The 22979-nt window shown below is 43.2% G+C and overlaps 1 protein-coding gene across 5 annotated transcripts in view; it reads right to left on the bottom strand.

Annotated features, from left to right (window-relative positions):
- WDR59 (WD repeat domain 59) overlaps positions 1-22979 on the bottom strand; it is a 95617-nt gene that overhangs the window by 5454 nt on the left and 67184 nt on the right. For 3 of the 5 annotated variants that reach the window (XM_023514076.1, XM_023514074.1, XM_012806160.2), the window contains exons 18-26: positions 20560-20713; positions 16701-16757; positions 10890-11023; positions 9581-9662; positions 6378-6490; positions 4802-4952; positions 4624-4696; positions 2726-2852; positions 2344-2486 (exon numbers count right to left, since the gene is read on the bottom strand). In XM_023514076.1, the coding sequence (XP_023369844.1) occupies positions 2344-2486; positions 2726-2852; positions 4624-4696; positions 4802-4952; positions 6378-6490; positions 9581-9662; positions 10890-11023; positions 16701-16757; positions 20560-20713 (1034 nt within the window). The remainder of the gene's footprint in view (positions 1-2343; positions 2487-2725; positions 2853-4623; positions 4697-4801; positions 4953-6377; positions 6491-9580; positions 9663-10889; positions 11024-16700; positions 16758-20559; positions 20714-22979) is intronic. The other 2 variants (XM_023514075.1, XM_003791329.3) reach the window with 1 other exon arrangement.

Here is a 22979-nt window from a genome sequence, read left to right as displayed (position 1 = left end):
TATTTGCTGGGTTGACTTTGAATGCTGTCTTCTGAACCAAGTATGTAATTGTTTCTTGTGTTTAAGGACATAAGATTTATGTCTATATCTAATCACCTCTGACAACATAACTTTATTGTTTTTTTGGCCCCTGTTTTTCACACTTCTAGCACGTCTTTTTTAAATGGCCCATTCCTATATTTAGAATCATAAAGCTGTCAATGCCTTCTGTATCTTAGCTACCTGCAGAACTTCCCAGATGACCAGTGGTCAAAACTACAGGTCTGTTCCCTCCCTACACAGAGGGAAAGGTGCTAGAAATAAATGGGAATGCTTGGTACATGCAGTACTCTTAATTAGTTTAGCTTTATCATAAGAGCTCTTCTATTTCTTGAACTTAAAATAGGAGAAATCAAAAAGGGAAATTCAATTTCTCAAGGTAAATGTATACCAATACAAGGTTATTAATAGCAATTTTTATTCAGCAATTGCCCTTCAAAATCAATAGAAGGATACTCATGTCTCATATAAAGACTGGCGTACCTGTGAACAAATTTATTTTTTTTGAGACAGAGTCTCACTATGTTGCCCTGGGTAGAGTGCTGTGGCATCATAGCTCACAGCAAACACAAACTCTTGGGCTCAAGTGATCTTCTTGCCTCAGCATCCCAAGTAGCTGGGATTACAGACGCCCACCACAATGCCCGGCTATTTTATTTGTTGCAGTTGTCACCGTTAGTTTTAGCAGGCCCAGGCAGGTTCAAACCCACCAGCCTCGGTGTATAGGGCCAGCACCCTAACCACTGAGCTATGGGCGCCGAGCCAGGGCTTGGCTTTATTAAGCAAAATCAGTCACTATTATCTGCTTCCCAGATCCCAAATTTTACGTCAACATTACTTCTCCATATCCAGTTAGGCCTTTTCAGAAAAGCTCTGGTGGGGTCTGGGGGAATCTGTGTATGTTCTGGCTACTATCTTTGGCAGTCTTCCATTTCATCCTTTAAAAAATATCTCTTTGCATAGTTTCTTTCACTTGGGTCTTGCTTTCCTCAAAGCTCATTGGAGTCTCACTCGAAGTCTCTTATTTCTGGCTCATCCTTTAGGTCCCAGGCTCTGAGGACTAGTTTCTCCCAAGGCCCAGCTCAAGTGCCTCTTGCTACACTCCTCCTTCCCACCTCTGGGTCAATATACCATCTCCATGCAGAGACACCCAAATTCCCAGCTCTAGCCCTATCTTTCGTCTGAGCACCCAACTCACATCCAACTGCCTGCACATCTTCTCCAGTCCCATATCTCACATGTCTCTCCCCAAATTAAGCTCACAACTGCCTTCCAGTCTTTTCCATCTTAGAAGCTGGCACTGCCACTGGCCCAGGTGCTCAAGCAGGAAATCATCTAAGCTTTGTCTCTCTTCCTAACCCCACATCCAAGTCATAGTGAGGCTACCTCTAAAATATCTGTTTAATCCATCCATTTCCTTTCAGCTCCATCCATACCACCCTCAGACCAGGCCGTCAATCTCTTGACTACTGTAACATTCTCCAAAGAGGCTTCCTACTTGCTTTGCTCTCTTTCCAGCCTTTTCTCAGGTGATAGCTAAAGTGATCCTCTTAAAACAAACCAGAGCATGTCATTTCCTTGTTAACGGCCTTTGGACTTGGAACATGATCCAAATCCTTGACCACCACTGACAAGTCCCTGCCTGCTATGCCCTAGTTACCCTACACTCTAATTTGATAGCACCCTTCTCACTCTCGGCATTCCATCCACCCACACTGGCCTTCTTTTACTAGTTCATCAGACAAGCCATTTCCCCAGAGGCTGCCCCCTTAGCATATGGGGAACTCTCACAATATGGTGTGTTATCAACTGATTCCCTGGAGGATGGCACCTTCTCATCCTTCAGACCTCAGCTCCTCAAAGAGGCCTTCCCAACACACCTCACATGTCTTCTAAGATTCTTTCTTCCTTTTCTCCCTGCCCCACCATAGTTTTCGTTTGCTCATTAATATTTATCTCAACATGTAGTATTTAATTTTTCTTCCCCCCTCAGCTGCTAGTTCCCACCAGGGGAAGTGCAGCACTGTGTGTAAGAGGAGCCGGATTGTATTAGTGGCTACACGAATAAACACCCCTACTTCCAATCCATCCTGAGTACTGAAGGTAAACCCACTTCTGTTGCAATAGCAATTGGATCTTACGAAATACAAGAGTTTTCAAAAGCTTGGAACTGACTCCAAATGCTTTGGAAATTTCTGCTTCTAACTGAGGAGCTAAAACATCATTCCAAATCTGATGCTGTGGACGAACTAAAGTGCAGGACCTTTCGGACTGTGGCAGGAAAAGAAGAAAAGGCATATTCACCAATCCCTTTGTGAGGATCAGGAGGACAGGAGACAAACTTCAATACTTCAGCTCGTTTCTCCCTCAGACCCCAGCGGTAGAGAATTTCCCCATAGCATTTCTTAAAGTCGTCGAACTGCTGGGTATTGGCAGGGTCCAAAAGCCTGGATAAATTCAGAAGGTTTCCTGTCAGTTACTTTAAGAAAAAACAGGATAGATAACAAACAGCACTTAATGTACCCTTCCTAGGGTGGGTACATTTGTCTCTCTTCCTAAACCCACATCTAAGCCAAGGTAGGAAGAGAGAGACTTCCTAATGGTGAGTGCAATGGCCATCAGAGTCCTGATGCTGGAGAATCTAGAGAGTTCTGGAATGGCGGCCCTGGCCTGGGGAGGCCGTTACCTTTTATTTCTGTCATGCTGGTCCCGTTCTCGCTCCCGAGGATCACTGTAGGTCAGACTGCCAAAGCGGAGTTCCTCTGGGGAAGACTCTCCCCAGGGTGATGATATATGTTCTGCCTCTCTTCCCGCTGAAGAAAATCAAACGGGAAGGGAAGAAGGCAATGGGGGCCGGTATGGGAAACATCTGAGAACTCTCACAAGATGGTGTGTACCCACTGATTCCCCGGAGGAAGAGCAAGCTAAGCGGAAGATTCTGAGAAATAGAACTAAAAGGAGAGCCCTTGGGTTTTTGTCAAGTTATCTGTTATTACCAGGGAACGTGGCAATTAAGGACATATACAACGCTAAAGCAAATTAGGGCACAGTGACATAGTAGAATGCTATCCAGTCATTATTTAGAAAGACTTTTGTTGTTGTTGTTAAGACGGAGTCCCACCCTATGCCCTGAGCAGAGTGCAATGGCATCATAGCTCACTGCAACCTCAGACTTGGGCTGTGGGTATCCTGCTGCTTCAGCCTCCGGAAGCCGCTGGGATTACAGGTGCTCACTGTGGGTTTTTTTTTTTTTTTTTATGAGTCAGGGTCTCAGACTCACTCAGGCAAGTCTCGAAACTCCTGAGCTCAAGCAATTCTCCCTCCTCAGTCTCCCACAGTCCTGGGATTATAGGTGTGAACCACTGAGCCCCCCTAGAAAGACTTTTTCCAAAATTATCTTAATTTTCTTGATTATAAAAGCATCAGCCACATACACTGAGGCTGGCGTGTTTGAACCCAGTCCGGGACAGCTAAAACAACAATGACAAATGCAACAACAACAACAAAAATAGCTGGGCATTGTGGCGGGTGCCTATAGTTCCAACCATTTGGGAGGCTGAGGCAAGAGAATCACTTAAGCCCAAGAGTTAGAGGTTGCTGTGAGCTGTGATGCTACAGCACTCTACCCAGAGCAACAGCTTGAGACTCTGTCTCAAAACAAACAAACAAACAAAAAAAACTAAATGTAAACTTGTATACATAATGCCTGCCCTCGTGCAAACATTGGAAGAGAACATTCTGGAATGTTAATAGATAATATTCCTAGATGGGAGATCAATGATTATTACTTTCTAACACTTTTTGTTTGCTTTATATCACTGGGCATGCACTGCTTTTATAATTAAGAAAATTAAGATAATTTTGGAAAAAATTTTTGTTTTGTTTTGTTTTAGAGAGACTCTTCTCCCTTTATCACCCTGGGTAGAGTACTATGGCATCACAGCTCATAGCAACCTCCAGCTCTTGGGCCTAGGTGATTCTCCTGCCTCAGGCTCCCAAGTAGCTGGGATGACAGGCGCCCGCCACAACACCTGGCTATTTTTTGGTTGCAGTTTGTCTGGGACCGGGTTTGAACCCACCAGCCTCGGTATATGGGGCCAGCGCCCTACCCATTGAGCCACAGGCGCTGCCCAATTTTGGAAAAATTTTTAAAAATCAAGGAAACACACCTACCAGCAAAAAGACCTCTGGCCAGCTGGAGTGAAACCCAGCTTTATTTCTCTACGTGGAAAGAGGTCTGGGGCAGAGGCAGATGATAGGAAGCGGCAGAGGATGAGGGGAGGGTGTGTGGAGGAGGAAGGACTAGCGTTAGGTTTCTGGGGTGTGAAGTCTCACTGTCAGTTTCTCAGGGTTACAAAACGAAATCAACATAGTGAGGCACGAAGACCCACCCGAAATGGGCTGCCGGCCGTGCAACGCCAGGCTTCCTGGCAACAGTGTCCCTAGCACACTAAATTTGAAGAGAAGTGAGAAACAAGAAGAAATATGGAGAATACACATCAAAGACGACGTATTAACAACTGCCCAGAGCTTCTGCGGCACTAAAAATCCAGCGTGGGCCAAGTCATTTCCACGCCAACCCACCTATGTTCCAGCCACCAGTGTTGGGCCCTGGGTCTGACATGCTGGAGCAGGAGCCAGAGGAGGTAAAGCTGGGCTGGAGGCGGGGCGAGAACAAACAGGACTGGCATCAGAATGCTGTTCCACACGAAGGGTCACAGTCGGGCAAAATCAGACACGAGCCAGAAAACTGCAAACTTACGTATCGACTGTGGGACACCACAAGATTAGAGGAACGGTTAGGAAAAGGCCCAAAGGGGTTTGGTATTCCCTGGGGCCGAGACTGGGCTTCAAACACGCTGCAGAGCATGGCCAGCGTCTGCACATCCCGGAGCCGGCAATAATGGGCCAAGCTGAAGGGAAAGACGAGAGGAGAGAAAGTTACGAGCAGGGATCAAGGACGGTCAACCACCAGTCCTGGCGGGTTCCTGCCATAGGCTGGGAGACCTCTTAAACCCCCCAGGATTTGGGGTTTTCTACAGATCCAAAGTGGTTTGACCTACTGTGAATTTGGCTAGATTTCTTTCAGATTATAAGGCATCAAACAAAGTATTATAAATGCTCTAGATAACTCATCTGAAAGCTTCTGATTAGCATCCAGACGTGGCTTCTCCAAGAACTAAACGGAACGAACCTAACACCTGAGTGAGGTAACACATGTTCTCTCTCTCCTCCCATGAAGAGCCCCCCATGTACATGGGGGCCTCCTCTATACATCATTCATGTAACTTAAAGCTACATGAAGGAGCTGAGAGAACCCTGTTACCATCAGAGGTAACGGACACTGGACATGGAATCACAGACACAAGCTATTAAATGAGAACAAGGAACATTTTTATGTTTTAGGCCCTCATATCACCTTTGTTCTTTTAGGACCATCACGTGCGAATGTGAGTAAGGGATCAGAGGAACTTTGCCTTTGTGCCGGAGTAAGCACTGACACCTTCCTACCACTGACAGTGTAGTATTTGTATTTTCACGCTCACCTATCTGAGCCCGGCCTAAAGTAGATAAAACAGGTTTTATCATCCCAGCAATAACGATGAGGCAAGGGGAGCTTGAGCCCATGTCCCAGGACTGGCCTCAAGGCGTGAGTAGAGAAACGACAACCTAAAAAAGTAGTTTCTCTGCCAAAGCCCTGGGCAGCCATGTTACAGAGAGTCAAGTGATTTGACTTGGTGTTATTTTGTATAGTATAATTCCCACTTATCATATGTATGTAAGTGGGAATGTATATATATATATATATATATATATATATATGTATTTTTCTTTTTTGGCCAGGGCTGGGTTTGAACCTGCCGCCTCCAGCATATGGGGCTGGTGTCCTATCCTTGTGAGCCACAGGCACCGTCCCATATATATTTTTTTTAAGTCAATGTTTTTAGGACTTGCCTAACAGGGTGGGAGCATCACGGCCTTTGGCAAACATGAATGTCAACAGTCGCTTCTCTAATCTGTCCTCAGGGGTAAGATACTACAACTCCCAAGAAGAAATGTAGCATTTTAAGAGCTCAAATTCCTGGGTTCAGACTGATATGATTTCTGGACTAAAGCGTGAACCTCTAAAGGACACGTGAGTCTTAGGGGTTTCAAATCTTTGTTATAAAAGACAAATATTGTACAGCTACTTCTGCAATAAATTAGTTTTACACACAAATTATTTCAGCACTAAAAGGAAAGATCCTACTTCTCATTCTTCAGGCCTCTGAACTCTTTGTTTACAGACCTAAAATTGCCATCACTCATTTTCCTCGTTTTTAGCTCTCAAAACCTACAGGGACTCCAGCAGCTGTCGACCGAATGGATGCCGAGCCCAGGGTGTTTCCAGATCTGGATCAGACTTTGGACCAAGGCAAAGATCTGTAGCTACCGTAGCCAGGGACCAGACCTAGACAGAGCAGGGAGAAACACACAAACTCAAACTGGTGAGCCCGGGAACAGAAACCTCAGATACAACTTCACGCCTTGCCACTCTGAGGGTGGCAAAAGTCGGAAGCTTCTGGAAATGCAGAATTTTAGGCCCCACTCAGACCCAGTGAGTCATAATTTAAAGCTTAACAAGACCCTTAGGGGACCGTGTACATACGCTATATGAAGTTTGAGAAACACTGGCCTTAAAAACTTTCATTAAGTCAACTTTGGAGAAATGACACAGTGTGCTCATTTGAAAAGGTCTTCTATTTAACCTCTGACTCATATCACATTTTCTGCTGCTTCATTAGTGAGCTGGGTTGGCAGGGAGAAATAAAAAAGCATTCTATATTATGTTTAAGATCCTTCTTTACCCAAATAGTACAAAACTTTGTTGCCTTCATTATACAAGATTTAGGACTCTCTGAAGCTTAAAAAAATGGCAAAACAGGCTTCCCTCTCTCTCTGATGATGCTAAATCTGAGAAAAACCTTCAAATTTAAAATATCCTGGGGTTTAGAGTCATCAAGCAGGAACGAATGCTCAATTAAGTGTCTGTGAGATCCAAGGCACACATTAAATTCCTCATGTCATAAACAAAGCCCCCATCCCCTCAAAATCTTCCATGATTGAATACTTCTGCAAAATCTTTTTAAGTAGCAATACTTCGCTGTATGCTCAATAACCGAAAAACACTACACTAGACTCTCAGAAGCTCAAAAGGAAGAATGGAGGAGTTCCTACTCTAAGAAGAAAGAATAAGCACACAAAACCACTGCAGAACCGGTAGAGAAACATCAGACATGCAAAACCAGTGAAATTATGTGGCACCAACTGTACTCGAAAAATATACCCAAGTACTATTTGAAAAGAGAAACGTGAAGTTTACATTCATCTCTGTCATCAGCGATCCACTGAGTGGGTGCTCTAAAGAGTCAATGACTTTCTGGGACAGGATGTTTACCACCCGGGCTGCCAACCGAAGCCTGTATTTCCTCACTTCCTAAATGTCTTTAAAAAAAAAAAAAAATAGTGACACTTGATTTATTTTTGCAACTCTTTGTCAACAATCAGTTGTATTCACATCATCTTCAACATGGGCATGAAGAACAAAAAAGAGAATGCCAATATTTTCACTGATGTCATTCCTCTGTCCCTTTAAACAGTATCATGTCACATGTCCTAAATGATGATGGATTACAAGGACAGCGGCAGTAACTGTACCATATAGGGGGCATTTGCCATCTATCAAATAAAGTTATGGGATTTCACATGTATTATTTAGTTCTCACAATTACTTTAAAAGTATTGTTCCTATTTTATAGCTGATGAACTTGAGGTTCAGAAAGATTAGGTGGCTTGCTTATAAATGTACAACAAAAGAGTGCAGAGCCCAGATTTAAGCTGGGTCTGTCTGAACACAAGAGTCTTGCCACTTCACTCGGACTGGCCTGCCCTTCCCAATCAGCTCTGCCAGAAAGGAACTGAAAAATTTAAAACCAAAAACCTTTACAAGTCATTTTTCCTCAAAGAATGTTTTTTTCCGGAAAATGAACCTTACATCGACCTTAGTATGGCATTTGCCCAACTTCTCACCAACCCTATGAGGTACTTATTCTTAAGGTTTTCAGTTTACAAACACATGGAGGCTGAAACACTGCAAAACAACCCGCCTCGTGTCCCTGTGCGAGGAAGTCAAACTGCACCTAGGCCTCTGCCCTTGGTTCCGCCCAGAACTTTCTACTACCTCCTGGTGCCTTCTTAGCATCCCCAGAACATTAACACAAGCAGAACAGAGGAAATCTATCACTCAACTTCTCCCAAAAGGTTTTTGGCAGAGACATGACAGTTTGTTAGAAGACAAATGGAAATGTTAGGGATTTTTTAATCTGATAAACATCAAGGACAGGGCTTCGCTTTGATTCATTCAGAGGGTGATAAGGGAGAAAATCGAGCTGACAGAACAACAGCTGGCAGGTTCCATTGCTCAGTCTAATCCTCGTGCTGACGAATAAGGGTACGATTGAGAAAGGAAACTGATGAGTGGGTGCCCAGGGCTGGGAGGAAGAAGAGATTAAGAGGTGACAATTGGGGGTTTCAGGGTCTCTTTAGGGGATGATGAAAATGTTCTAAACCTGTTTGTGGTGATGGTCACACAACTTTGAATGATAAAAACCGCTGAATGGTACATTTCAGCGGGTAAATTCCACGGCATGTGGACTGTATCTCAATAAAGCTGTTGATCAAAACAACACAGAAATAGTTTGCTCTAATACACTGCTGTGTTCCTACTAAAATGAAGGAAATTTAAATTTTGTAATATTATATAATATTGTAATTTTATAATATTAAATCACGTTTTAAAAATGAACACCTACAAAGGAACACTTTGCTAAATAAACCTTTTATGAAATGAAGCATTTTGAAAAGTTACAAAAGATGGAGGGTGCAAATGGCAAAGATACAGACGCTCACATTTAGGTATGTGACAATCACCATGTGAGGGGAATCGAAAGGAGACTAATAAAAATGCTCAGTAAATGCTTTACTTTTTCTTTCTTTCTTTCTTTATCTATTTGAGACAGAGTCTTACTCTGTCACCCTGGGGTTGAGTGCTGTGATGTCACAGCTCACAGCAACCTCAGACTCCTGGGCTTAAGAGATCTTCCCTCCTCAGCCTCCCAAGGAGGTGGGAGTACGAGCACCTGCCACAACATCCAGGTAATTTTTTCTGTTTTTAGTAGAGATAGGGTCTCGCTCTTGTTCAAGCTGGTCTTGAATTCCTGAGCTCAAGCAATCTTTTTGCCTTGGTCTTCCAGAGTGCTAGGGTTACAGGTGTGAGCCACCACGCAGCCCTCAGTAAATGCTTTAGACCTTCCCAACTAAGCACTAGTAAGACAAACACATCCAGGGGCTGCTCTAGCCCTATGGGTTGGCAAAGAAAATAGCAAAGGAGTTACACAACAGGAGGCACACCTTGAAAAGGTTGCTAACCCGTAATTACAAAGTGAAAACAACTTGCTCTTAAAGAAGAATCCCAATCTCCACCAAAAGGGATGTACAATACCTGGACCAGATCCTTTCTTCCCACAAGCAAGGCCGAAGTGGCGTTCTTCTGACATGTTTCCTGAATATCATTCACGTTCAATCTGAAATTTTTTAAAAAAGAATAAACAAGTTTCTAGTCTACCTTCCTAAATCAATGACTCCTGGCTTAACACATAGTCCGGGAATAGCTTTTTCGGTTGTCAGTCAGAATGACTGATTCTGTGTTGGCCTTGCCTACCTGACGGGGAAGGAAAGTTGAACTAGAGCTGATGTCAACACAGCTGTGGGTTCCGGCCTGGGGAAGGTGAAACTACTCACCTCTTTGATGTGGGGAGAGGAGGCCACATTCAAATACCAATTTGCCCGCCAGCTTGTCTGTGGAGTTCCCAGGGTTTGATGGTTGAATAAAAATGGATTTAAATATGTGCAAGACTGTGGTTCCTAAATAGTAGGAACACATATCGGACAAAGGAAATACTTTCTACTATGAGTTCAAGAAGCATGGAACTGCAGGCCAGCCTCTGCATGCTGGTCACTCACCCCTTTCCTCCCTTCTACTCCAAACAGCTCTGCTCTTATCTGTTTTTCATACCTAAGATGGTCCTCAAGCTTCCTGCCCCCTACCAAGCGTGCTTTGTATAACACCCTCCCTTTGAACGTGGACAACACTGGTGAGCACCAACGGGATGTCCCTTTTCCATGACTATGTTATTAAGCAGTGGACTCTGGTTTCATCAAAGGGGAGGCTGTCCTGAGTGGGCCTGACCTGATCAGGCGAGGGCTTAGAAAGAAGGTGAAGTGGGTATGAGCCACTCTTGCTGGCCTCTAGGAAGATGAAATTCACAGAAGAGTTCCGCAGCCCCAAGGGACTGAATTTTGCCAACAACCTGAATGGGCTTGGAGGAGAGACCTGAGCACTGGCTAGGACCACCACCTGGCCAACACCATGACTTCAGCCTGGTGAGACCCTGAGCAAGGACCCAGCAGAGCCATGCCCAGATTCTTGACCCACGGAGATCATGAGATAATACATGACAGCTATTTGAAGCTTCTCTCTTTGTGGTAATGTATTACTAGCAATAGGAAGCTAATTTGCTGGGCTTCTCCTAAAACTGCTTTTTGAATTCTAACACTTAAAAAAGAAAAAAAAAAACATTTGCTAATCATGGCTAAATGTTAATTGCAGCTTACTTTAAAAACATTTTTTTCTTTTTAAGAGATGGAGTCTCCCTATGTTGCCCAGGTTAGACTCCTGGGCTCAAAAGATCCTTCTGCCTCACCCTCCCCAATAGGCGGGGCTACAGGCTGGTACATCAGGTCACACTTACATGTACAGTTCTCCCAGGGATTTGTGAACAGGAAGGAGGCACGTGATGTCCTGGATGATGACCTTCCCGGCCGCTTTGATCTGCCGATTGCCAGAGTCCGACCCCTCACGCTTACTTTTCCACCGCCGTGATTTCTGGGGGAAATGACAAGTTATAACTCACGGGGACTTATGACAAGTGGAGACCTACAGCTGCAGAGCACATCAGATTTGGGTCATTGGTAATTTGCAGAGACTCTAAATTACATCATGCTCACAATTATGGGAATCAGCATCTGTAGGAAATAAAAGGATAACAAAGGGCATTGAGCTCTTGATTCAAAATCCTAACAGGAAAATAAGCACCTACTACAGGGCTATATTCTTCAGGTGCTCAAAAATAAATACCAGGAAGCCAGGATTAATGAATTAATTTTTAGGATGGCAGATAAATAAGTTAGTAAAGACCCCAAAATTGTGGGAGAGGAATAATTTTTAGGTTGAGTTCATTAGTAGGTTCAAAGTCCTTGCCTGAAACTAATCAAAGATTTTTCTTCTCAGTTTCAACAGGATTTGTTGTAAATGTAATTCAGACCCAGCAGTGCGGGCTCTGCAAACCTTAATCTATAACAGGAAGACAGAGAAGCTTAGCAGCTTGAGAATGACCCTGCTTTTCTAGTAGACTTGAATTGTTTCTAAAAGGGGGATCATTTGCGAATGTCAAAAGTATCTGAATCAAGAGACTTGCGTGTGGACACAGGAGGTAATGACTAAGTGTCCCATTTCCCCAGAGTCTCACCTAGAAGGGGCTGTGTGTGTGAGCAGCCTGCACGTGTGAAATGAGAGCTGTCCTGGAAAACAAATGATCAGAGCACAGCCCCACCTGGTATTTTCAAAATGACAGCCCGTCAGTGGAGCAATAATCTATTTCACTTTATTGCCAGAAGTTAAATAGGAGGTCGTCAGAGAGATCTGACTAAGGAAAGGAGTGACACATTCACTAACCTGATGCAAAGGGAGCTCGTGGGAGGGCCCTGAAAGGCGGAGTCAGAAAGCCGAGGCTTACTGCTCTTACGCCATGTGCAGTGGCTCAACAGGAGCCCAGGAGAGTCACTTATTTGGGGCCAGTATAGTCTCACAATTGTCATTCTTTCCTTGCTTACTGAGAACTTGTGGCTAATCACAAGCTCTGTTGTGCCAATCTCACAAGTTAAATAAGCGGACAATGAAAGGGCATGGGCACAAATTGTGTAAGCTGAAAAGTGCAATTGCAAAACCTAATTATTATGAATGTATGTAAACTAGAGGGATTTAGATTGTTATTTAAATGGCTCACAAATAATCTCATTTTTTGGAAAGGATTTTTGTATAGTCACTCTCCCATGAATCAGTCTTGGTCTAGCCAGGAATTCCTGACCACTGATGAACCATCTAATCCCAAAGTTGCCCCATGCAACATAATAACAGGGTTATTGTGTATCTTGGAACCTACTAAATCCAGGACACCCAGACTTAGTTCAGGGCAGGTAAATAAAGCTTAGTGGACATATCTATGAATTGTTTATTGTCATTTGTAAGCATGCACGCTATGTTGTCAATTACTTCTTGAGAAGTAATTCAATTACTATTTACTACTTATCAATGCCCAAGTCATTATTCTGCAATAAAAGGGGATGTTTAATCCATTATTGCAGGATACACCTTCCATTATCTACTTCCCCTACTTCTTTCTTCAAGAATGATGTGCTAACTCACAAAAAATACCATCCTTTTAGCCACAAGCATCCTGACGTGAGTACAAATAAGGGGAGAATAAGTTAAAGAGCAAACGACCTGTCAGAATGGGCTGGAGCCAGGCAGTTCCCTGACCTAAGACAGGTGTGGTGACAGTTGCACTGAATGCTATGACATAGCCAGTTTAGGGAAGGTGATGTCCCCTCAATCTACCCTGCAGTGACAGTGAACTACACAACGGGCTTAACCAGAACAGGGAAGGTACAAGGCACACAGACTCGTTTCACTGATTTTTAATCGGGTTTCTAAGAGTTTAAAAATCCGAGGAAAAGGGCAGCGCCTGTGGCTCAGAGGAGTAAGGTGCTGGCCCCATATGCTGGAGGTGGAGGGTTCAAATCCAGCCCCGGCCAAAAAAAAAAAAAAAATCCCAGGAAAAGACACCTCCACAGGTCCCATGTAATTAGTTATCTTAAATGAGACTTAGGGTACTGGATTTGGAAAAAAAAAATCTACACTAAAATGATGCTGCCTGGAATGAATAGGATCCACCTATACGGTCTTCCAGGTCAGCTAGAGGGCTTCTGAACACTGCGCCAGGCTGTCACTCTGGCTCCTTATTACAAAGAGAAATGAGCAGCACTTAGGCAATTGAACACTCATTATAGCTCAGTTTAACTATACAGCAAAAATAAACGGAAGCCTGTGGCCTGTGAAGGATGAGGTCTACTAGCTTTCAGCATCCTCTGAAAATAAAAATAACCACAGCTTCCTGACTTCTAAAGCAAACCTAATAAAAACACATGATTAATTACATTAAGTTCCACATGCCAAAAAGTGGCTCATTTGCAAGTAGACAAGCCCTTCTGGAAATTGACCACTGACACAAGTTCAAGTGTACAAATGTTTGACTTGGGAGTGTCAATATTAGCTCCTGCTTACTCTGAGCTAGCATGGGCCTCACCACAGCTCTGGGACATGGGGATATTGTCCCGTTTTACAAGTGAGGATGAGGCTCACTCAAGGTCACAGTCCTAAGAGCTGAGACAGGCCTGCCAGGCTGCTAAACTCATTCTTGACTTGATTATCAGTGTTTGATCTTGGACTAAGAAGAAAAAAAATTAAATCCCGACTAAAGTACCTATTAATAATATGTGAATAGTTGGGTCCCTTTTTTAACTAACCTGTTTCTGCATGTGAGAAGATCCCTATCTGATTCTAGTGACACCCGCCCAACACCTCCTACAACTGCTCACAGCTTTGGTCACTTTTCTGCTGACCCCTGTGGCTATGTCGTGCTAGGCTGAGTGTCTGGGGCCACATTTAGGCCAAGATGCTAAATTTCAGGTCGGGGGTTGACAGTCTGCACCTCTGATGGCTTAATCTCCTTTTCTGCATTTGTCAGGATCAGGCACATTTAGACAGCAGGAAACTCAGAGTCCAAAGAGATATCTTAGGACTCTTTCCTGGCTGGCAGCTTTGGGTTACAGAGAGCCGTAGAAACAAACCAGTGTAAGCTGTCAATAAATACTTGATGAAAATGTAAGGAGAGTGGGCTTTGACAACTTTTTGCAGTCATCCTTCTCTGAATTATGGAAATCACAGTCTGTCTTTCCTGGGACTTCTGGAGACACCAGGCTTCTATGTGATTCCATTTGATCTGTAACAGTGGATCTCTAGGGAGAGCTTTACGCAACCTCACTCAGCTGCCTTTCAGCCTACACCAGAATAAGGCTCCCTAATGTGGGATCACCCTAATTATAGCTGTCACCAGGAATCAAATTGTGAAAGCAATTATGAGATAGCAATATTCGTTGTTTTATTCCAGCAAAGAATAACTACAAAATATTATCAAAATTTTTTAAGGCCACAAAATAGTTTCAATATTTGTTTTTTAATTTGTTGGTCAATAGTATTTACTTTTTTTTTTGCAGTTTTTGGCTGGGGCTGGGTTTGAACCCACCACCTCTGGCATACGGGGCCAGGGCACTACTCCTTTGAGCCATAGGCGCCACCCTTTACTTTTTTTTTTTTTGAGACAGAGTCTCACTATGTTGCCCTTGGTAGAGTGCTGTGGCACTACAGCTCATAATAACCTCAAACTCTTGGGCTTAAGCAATTCTCTTGCCTCAGCCTCCCAAGTAGGTGGGACTACAGGCACCTGCCACAATGCCCTGCTGTTTTTTTGTTATTGTTGTCACTGTTGTTTAGCAGACCCTGAGCAGGTTTGAACCCACCAGCCCCAGTGCATGTGGCCGGCACCCTAACCACTGGTCAATTGTTTTTAAACATGACCTACCTTCCCTTCAGGGTATAGAAGTGACTTAGTAACTCCGCCTAGTGGCTATTCTGGGGATTCAAAATTAACAAAGCTGCCTAAATGAAGACACGCTAAATCTCAAATCAGATCCTAGTTAGACCTGCAAGTCCTTGCTACTACCTAACAAGTAAATGGACAATTTCCCACGGTGTTTCCTCCAGTGCTTTGGCAATTAAAGGGTTCGCATTCCATCTACACCTCTCCTAAGACTTATTTTTCCACTTATTACCTATCAAGTGATCACACACAGATTTCTTTGGGGATTCTTTGGTTCCAGAGAACAATGACACATCAAGTGAAAATGTGGTTAATCTTTCTGAGTGGGCGCTATGGTCTAAAAGGCCCTCAGCATCCTGCATTGCTCCAGTCCCACTCTGACGGGCTTAAATGGAGATAATTTTCTGGGCAGTAAAACTGGTACCTCGGGGAAGCAGAGGACTCTGCATGTTTTCCTAAGTCCTTTCAATGCTCCACAGACAGAAAATGTCCCATCCCCACAGATTTCATGAGAAGGGATTAAGGGCAGAGAGGCAAAGCAAGACAGACAAATTATTACGTGATGAGTACCAGGATGCCACTCTGAACATACCAAGAAGGGTTCATGGAGTTATGGCAAAGAGGACAGGGAAGAAAGGACTGGGGGGTGGGGGGTGGGAAGGGGAAGCACTGGTGTAAATAGCACTGAAATGACAACCAACAGCCAGCTTGCGACTGTACCACCAGTATTACTGCTACAATCGGAGGCAACATCGATGCCAATATATGGGTTGAATATGTAAAAACAGCCCAAGAATAAGCCACCAACTGCTTCGCAGCAACCCCATCAGCAATGCACAATCAGCAGAGTGGGCAGGGAGTCAAAATGAGCTCTTGTTTAAATAGCAGCAGGAGCAGGGACTTCAGGACAATGAGTGGAAATTCAGCAGTGGGGCTGGCTAGGACAGGCTTTTTTAAGGAGAGGTGACCACGCTAGTGGCTCCACCTATAAGTTGTTGGCAGCAGTGATATGTGCTCGTCAGGGCTCCTGCTTTCAAGAGGTTTTTGTATGAACTGGCTGCGGGACTATTCCCCTAAATATTCTTTATATACAAAGACTCAAGGATGACTTGCACAGCTTGAGGTCATCTTGGCATTACTAAAACATGAAGGGGCTGGGAGAGGAAGACAGAAGAGGGGAAAATGGCCAACAGGAGTGAGTAAGGAAGAGAGAAAAGGAAGAGAGGATGTCCACAGCAGAGGTTTTATTGTCAATGCAAAAAACGGATGGCAAGGAAAAAATTTGTTCCAGAAAATTCCAAAGGTTCTAAACCAGCATGAGTGTCATGCCAATGAAGCAGGTGGGCACCTCCCTCTCTGAACTAGCCCAAGGCTATAAAAACAGTGGCAAATGGCAGACGCCTCTTATATCTTCCTCTGCTCCCTCCATGTCACAGGAGGCTTTTGAAAGTTCTAAGAAATTATGCAAATGCTCCAAGTGAAATCAGGTGAGCAAACAGCATATAATCAAGGTTCTTCCCAAGAAACCCAGTATAAAGTTTCGTTTGCAAAAAAGGCCATTCAGCACCCTTAATAATATTAACCCATTTGCAACTCCCTGATTGAACAAGAAGGCTGTCCTTGGTGCCTGAACTCCCCCAAGCATGAAATTTATTATTGCTGGTCCTGAAAACCAGCCAGTCTGTCATTTCAGGTTCCTCAAAGCCAGGCAGGTGGCATTTTATTCTTGGGCCTTTGGGTAGAGACAGGATTAGTCAAGGAGAGTATTTGCACAGCGCACAGTACCGGGAAGTCGTTAATTGCTTGTATGGACCAACGTCGCCGGGCAGAGCGAGGAGACATCTGTGCGTGAAAACGTTACACCCAGGAAGAGGGAAGAAAAACACCAAGAAAATTAAAAGGAAAAAATATAGAGTAAAATGAATGCTTCCCACACAACTGATGGACTAAAAGGTACAATAATATACTGTAAAATGGGGACTGGAATGATCGAAAAATCTGAACCTAAGCACGGCAGTTACTGGGATTCCCTCACCTCCCTCCCGACCCACCACACTCCCGACAAAGCTTCCAATTCGTTATTTTTTAGTTACCTTTTTCAAGGTGTAAGGGGGCTGACATCAACACAGCTCTGGCAAAGGGACTATAATCAAGATTTGAGGAACTAACAAGGACTAAGATCATAGTGTGACTGGAAAGATGGGCAAAAGACTGTGTTCTCCTCTATGGTGGGCACATTCTCACTCCTAAGAAGGAAGATACTCTTCAACAGGCTTAATACCAAATCTTTCCTGGTACATGGCTGGGGATGATGAGTGAATTGGGAGTCGTGATACTAAGACTGCAGGATTAGATCTTCAGAGCGATTCCAGGGAAAGTGAGGGCCCTGGAGAAACAGGGGAAGCGGGCAGCTCAGCCCAAGGGGGCACCCTCTTGCAGGCGCCCTGGCTAACAATCGAATGTGCTAACAGTCTCCATCTGTTTATGGAGATTAGAAAGCATTCTGTTAAAAGCTTCCCCAGTTATTTACATCTGAGCTATCTTAGTGAAACCAACTGAAGCAAGAGTAAGAGGTTGCAAAATTTTAAAAATGTTTGTAAGGCCGTATCTAATATTTATTAGTTCTGGGCCTCCTCATTTATCCTGGAAATGAATAATATTTCTTTCTGGTTTTTTTTTTTGAAATGAATATTTCATTAGCTATTAATAGTTGATCCACTTGCCAAATGAATGTTAACATCTCCTTTTGCTTCTATGAAATCTGATATTTTTTTAGGTCTCTCACATTTTTAAGAGCAAATTTTGGAATTCATCTAGAGAACCTTTGGGTGAATGTAACAGTATGACTCGAGTAAGGCAGGTTAAAAACACACAACAGCAACGAGAAAAACAAACAATAATAATCTCCAAATGGCTCTACGAAGATTTTTTATAATCTCAAACATACCCTAGAAATCCTTCATTGCTATGCCTTAATGCAGAATTATTCCATTCCTTTACTCTGACCCACCCAAATCTCTCAGGGGTAGAGATTTTAAAGGAAATCAAAATACGTGGGAGAAAAATTGGGGCTGAAAACGAAGACTTAAACAAAGAGAAATTTAGTGAACTGTAATCATTTCCAGAACAAAAATAATAAAAGTGTTGTCACTTGACATGTGAAATTAGACACTGAGGATTAGAACATACTCCATAAGGAGTACTGACGTCTGGGAGGAAGATAAGGTAGGCCTATCTAAGTGCATGGCCTAGCCCATGTCTTCAATGCCCCCTCTGCCCCATGTAAATGGATGAACATGAACAGCTTCAACGAGAGAGTAGTTTACTTCAAATTCACCATTTTTTACCTGCTTAACCTATTAGATTGATCCACATCAAACTTTTCTTAAGTTAAAAACGATCAAATATTAGCAATTTCCTATGATTTAACCTCACAATTATTATATGTCAGCCACTAAAACATGTCTCCCCTCCAAGGTTTCGGGGGTTCTTACAGTGTTCTATGTTTTGACTGTGTGATTGTTAATTCACTGAACTATACGCTTATGATTTTTGAACTTTTCAGTATGTGCAATACATCCATACAAAGATTTCACGTGAAATTGTAATAAAAGTGCCCCCCATTTTACTTGGTCACTATTTGAAATAGAACATAAGTATCACTTACTACACCATATCAGGGGACTCTAGCAGCCCATGTTCTGTGGAGAAGCATCCTGGGAAGACCTCCCCTGACTCTCACAATCCTTCCTCTGCTCTTCAGCAGTTCTCATCTGATAGGAGACAGTTCTCCATGTGCCTCTGGCCCCTCTTTTTTTTTTTTTGAGACAGAGCCTCAAGCTGTCCCCCTGGGTAGAGTGCCATGGCATCACAGCTCACAGCAACCTCCAACTCCTGGGTTCAAGCGAGTCTCCCGCCTCAGCCTCCCAAGTAGCTGGGACCACAGGCGCCTGCCACAACACCTGGCTATTTTTTGGTTACAGCCATCATTGTTGTTTGGTGGGCCTGGGCTGGATTCGAACCTGCCACCTTAGGTCTATGTAGCTGGTGCCTTAGCCACTTGAGCCACAGGCGCTGAGCCATTGGCCCCTCTTTATAACTGCAGTGTACATAGTAAAAGAGGCCAGATCATTCAAAACATGGACTTACTTTTGCATGAGGAAAGGTGCCATCTTGGAACTGCAGTTATTTTTGTTAGAAAAGGGCTTTACACACTACTATGAAGTCAAGACTGGTAGCATGTGACATGAATCAAAGGGGAAAATTCAGAATTGCCTCTTTGACTAAAATGTTTCCTCAACCTGGCCCTGAAACTAAAGCCCACCATAAGTCCGTTTGGCTTTTATGATAATAATTTGCCTGAGTTCCAGCCAGTCTATCAAATAATATATTCAGTTAACTGTGAGCCTATGGAAAAAGAAAAAAAGAACTAACCATTTTGAATGTCAAAGCCCTGGGTGTGGCACAGTCTAGCAGGTATTCCTAGGAGGTCTATGATACCCAAGGGGGGCAAAATTCCATCAGCAATGTGAGGAAGGGGAACTACAGAAAACTGGCCATTTCCCCCTACTCAACTAAAGGTCTCACCCAGGACTAGTCCAGTCTTAAATAGCAGTTGCTGCTACTCATGTAAGTCACACACAACCCTGAGAACACAGTCGGAGATGCTGCATTATCAGTGTGAACCAAGAAGGGCAGACGCTTCTAATACTTCCTAGAAATCGGTACCTTATTTTAAAATAATTCAATTTTTTAAAAACAAATTTTACTTAAAGACGATCCATTATTTTTCATTAGTGAGGGCCAACGACAAAGAACTCCTAAGGACTGAGTGGGTGCGGTAGCTCAGTGGTAACTTTGTTTAAAACATCACCTTGGCGAAAAGGGGCTCAATCCGACAACAGGGAAATTGTTCTCAGAATCATTTCTACACTCTGCCAACATTCTCCTCGCTAGTGCTACCAAAGGTTCCCGACAGTTTAATGATAACTACTTAGGGGACAATGAGTTCCTTAAGAGCTTAGGAACATAAGGACAAGTTCAGCTGATTTTTGTATAAACTGGTCCATTCAAATGGATATTTAATGGGGTCATGGTGTGTGACACACCTCTTGGGGGCAGAACGCAATTATAAGAGGGACTTTCCTAACAAATGCAATCAGTGTAACCTCGTTCTTTGTACCTTCAACAAATCCCCAACAATAAAAAAAAAAAAGGGTACTTAAATGGAATCTTCGGGAAAAATTTTAGACATTCACTTTAAGACTTCTTACAACCGTGCAGTTCCAAATATGTTAAGAGCTCAAGCCTTCAGAGGCATCCCTCAATTTGTTGACAAACATCAGAATACCAACAAAGACCTGAAGGCAAAGCGTTTACCCGAAATAAGGAGAGTCAGCTTAGTGGAGTAAGGACAGGGTTAAACGGGGAGGAACCACGTGGATTGTAAGAACTAATGCCCCTCCCACATTTTATAACAGTTAAAACCAACTGAAGGAACAAAATAATGGTCTCTCTTGAGCAAACTAATCATGAACGTGAAAACCTACAGGGGGATTACTAATTTAGCTGTTCCATGTGGCAGGCGGGGAGACAACAGTACCCAGAAGGGGTAAGAATCAAAGGCAACGGCTCTGGCACTTACCCGCTCCTTGTAGTAGAAGGAGCTGATGGAGACCTGTTCTTTCTCGCTGCGGGTAGGGCTCCCGCTGTATAAACGGAGGTTCCCAGGGGCCTCTGTGCGGATCTTCATTGGTGCAATCAAGCCAGTATGATAAGCAGACAAGGCTGAGAGAGACCTGTGGTAGAAAATGAGAATTACCCACGCTGGCTGTTGTCTTTTCACATTTCTTTTTCTTTCTTCTTTTTTTTTTTAAGAGACAGAGTCTCACGTTGTCGCCCTGGATAGAGTGCTGTAGCGTCATAACTCACAGCAACCTCTAGCTCTTGGGCTTAGGAGATTCTCTGGCCTCAGCCTCCTGAGTAGCTGGGACTACAGGCGCCTGCCACAACGCCCAGCTATTCATTTGTTGCAGATTGGCCGGGAGTAGGTTCAAACCCGCCACCCTCAGTATATGGGGCCGGTGCCCTGCTCACTAAGCCATAGGCGTTGCCCTCTTTTCACATTTCTAAGTAGTGCTATTCTTAGCACTCGATGACACCAAGAGGAAAACATAGACAAAATGGGGAAAAGATAAAAACTCCCCCCCTCCAAAAAAAAAGAAACATTTTAAAACCGAAAAATGCTCTATCTGCCTAAACACAGAAGGTACCTATGAATGTATAAACAAAAAATTCACGGGAATCTACAGATTACTAGAATAAGTGAACTTAGATACAAGGTCAACTTACAAAAATCTATTATATAAGGCCGTGGCTCACGCCTGTAATCCTACCACTCTGGGAGGCTGAGGTGGATGGATTGTCTGAGTTCAGGAGTTCAAGATCAGCCTGAGCAAGAGTGAGACCTGCCTCTCTACTAAAAATAGCCAAGTGTTTTGGGGGGCACCTGTAATCCCACCTACTTAGAGCCTGAGCCAAGAGGATCACTTGAACCCAGGAGTCTGAGGTTGGTGGGAGGTACAATGCTGCCATGGCACTCTACCCACGGCAAGAGAGTGAGACTCTGTCTCAAAAAAAGAAAAAAATGAAAAAAAATGAAAATTTTCTACTAAAAAGAGAAAAAACTGAGACAAAGGGATCTCTTGAGCCCAAGAATTTGAGGCTGCTATGAGCTATGACACCACAGCACTCGACCCAGGGTGATAGAATAAGCCTGTTTCCAAAAAAAAACCCAAAACTACTATGCTTATACGTATTAGAAACAAACATTTAGAAAACAAATATTTTTAAAATTGCATTTACGGGAGCATCTAATACAAAACAAACGAGCAAATTTAATTTTAAAATGTGCATAAAATACGCATAAAAGAATGTTGTTGATAGAAATTAAAGATGACTTGCAATAGTGAAGACATGTACATGCTAGTGGATTGGAAGATTCCTTATTGTTAAGATGTGAATTTTCTTTAAATTGATCTACAGAGTTAACACAATTCCATCAAAATATGAGCAGGCACTTTTTTTCCTTTTTTTGTCAAAATCAATAAGCTGATTTTAGAATTTTATGAAAATGCAAAAGAACTAGAATAGTCAACCCAAAATGAAACAAGCATAATAAAGTCAGAGGACACACACTGTAAGATGTGAAGTGGTACTGACATAAGGAGAGACAAAAAGATCCAAGGAAAAATAGAATCCAGAAGGGAGAACCCACAGACTACAAACGTCTGGTCAACTGATTCTCATTGATCAATAAAATGCAATAAAGAAAGGAAATCTTTTCATAAATGACGCCAGAACAACTATTTCTCTGTACTTAAATAAAATAAATTTTGACCCTAACTCACCTTATATCCAAAAATTAACTTGAAATGGATCACAGCCTTTAAATAAAGAATTTAAAACTATAAAATTTTTAAAAGAAGACACAGAAGGACATTTTCCTGACCTCAGGGTAGGTAAACTTATTTCTAGGCACAACACAGAAATTATTAACCATAAAATCAAAAAGTCAGAAACTGGACATCACTGAAATTAGAAGCTGCTGTTCACTGACAAACATTACGGAAAGACAAGCCACAGATCAGGAGAGAATCAATCACCCAGCAAAGGATTTGCAATCAAATTAGACAACCACCACAAATAAACAAGAGTGCAGTCCAATGATGAGCAAAATAGTCCCAAAAGAAGACACGCAAAGACACACAAGCATCACTGGTCATCAACATGGAAATGCAAATTAAAACATGATCATATTACACGCCCACCACAATGGCTGAGGTCAGAAAGATCAGCAACACCCAGTGTTGGAGGGGATATGGAGCGACTAGAGCTCTGAAACCTTTCTGGTAAGAGGGTAATCAGCACGATCACTGTGTATAAACTTTCTGGCAATTTCTCCTCAAATTAAACAAGCCTGGCTCGGCGCCTATAGCTCAACCGGCTAAGGCGCCAGCCACGTACACCTAAGGTGGCGGGTTCGAATCCCCAGCCCGGACCCGC

The sequence above is a fragment of the Otolemur garnettii genome, unplaced genomic scaffold, assembly GCF_000181295.1.
Source record: "Otolemur garnettii isolate 467f Iridium unplaced genomic scaffold, OtoGar3 scaffold00047, whole genome shotgun sequence".
Classification (NCBI taxonomy): Eukaryota; Metazoa; Chordata; class Mammalia; order Primates; family Galagidae; genus Otolemur; species Otolemur garnettii.
Note: the sequence above shows the minus strand (reverse complement) of the source record. Positions and strands in the feature narration are given on the sequence as shown.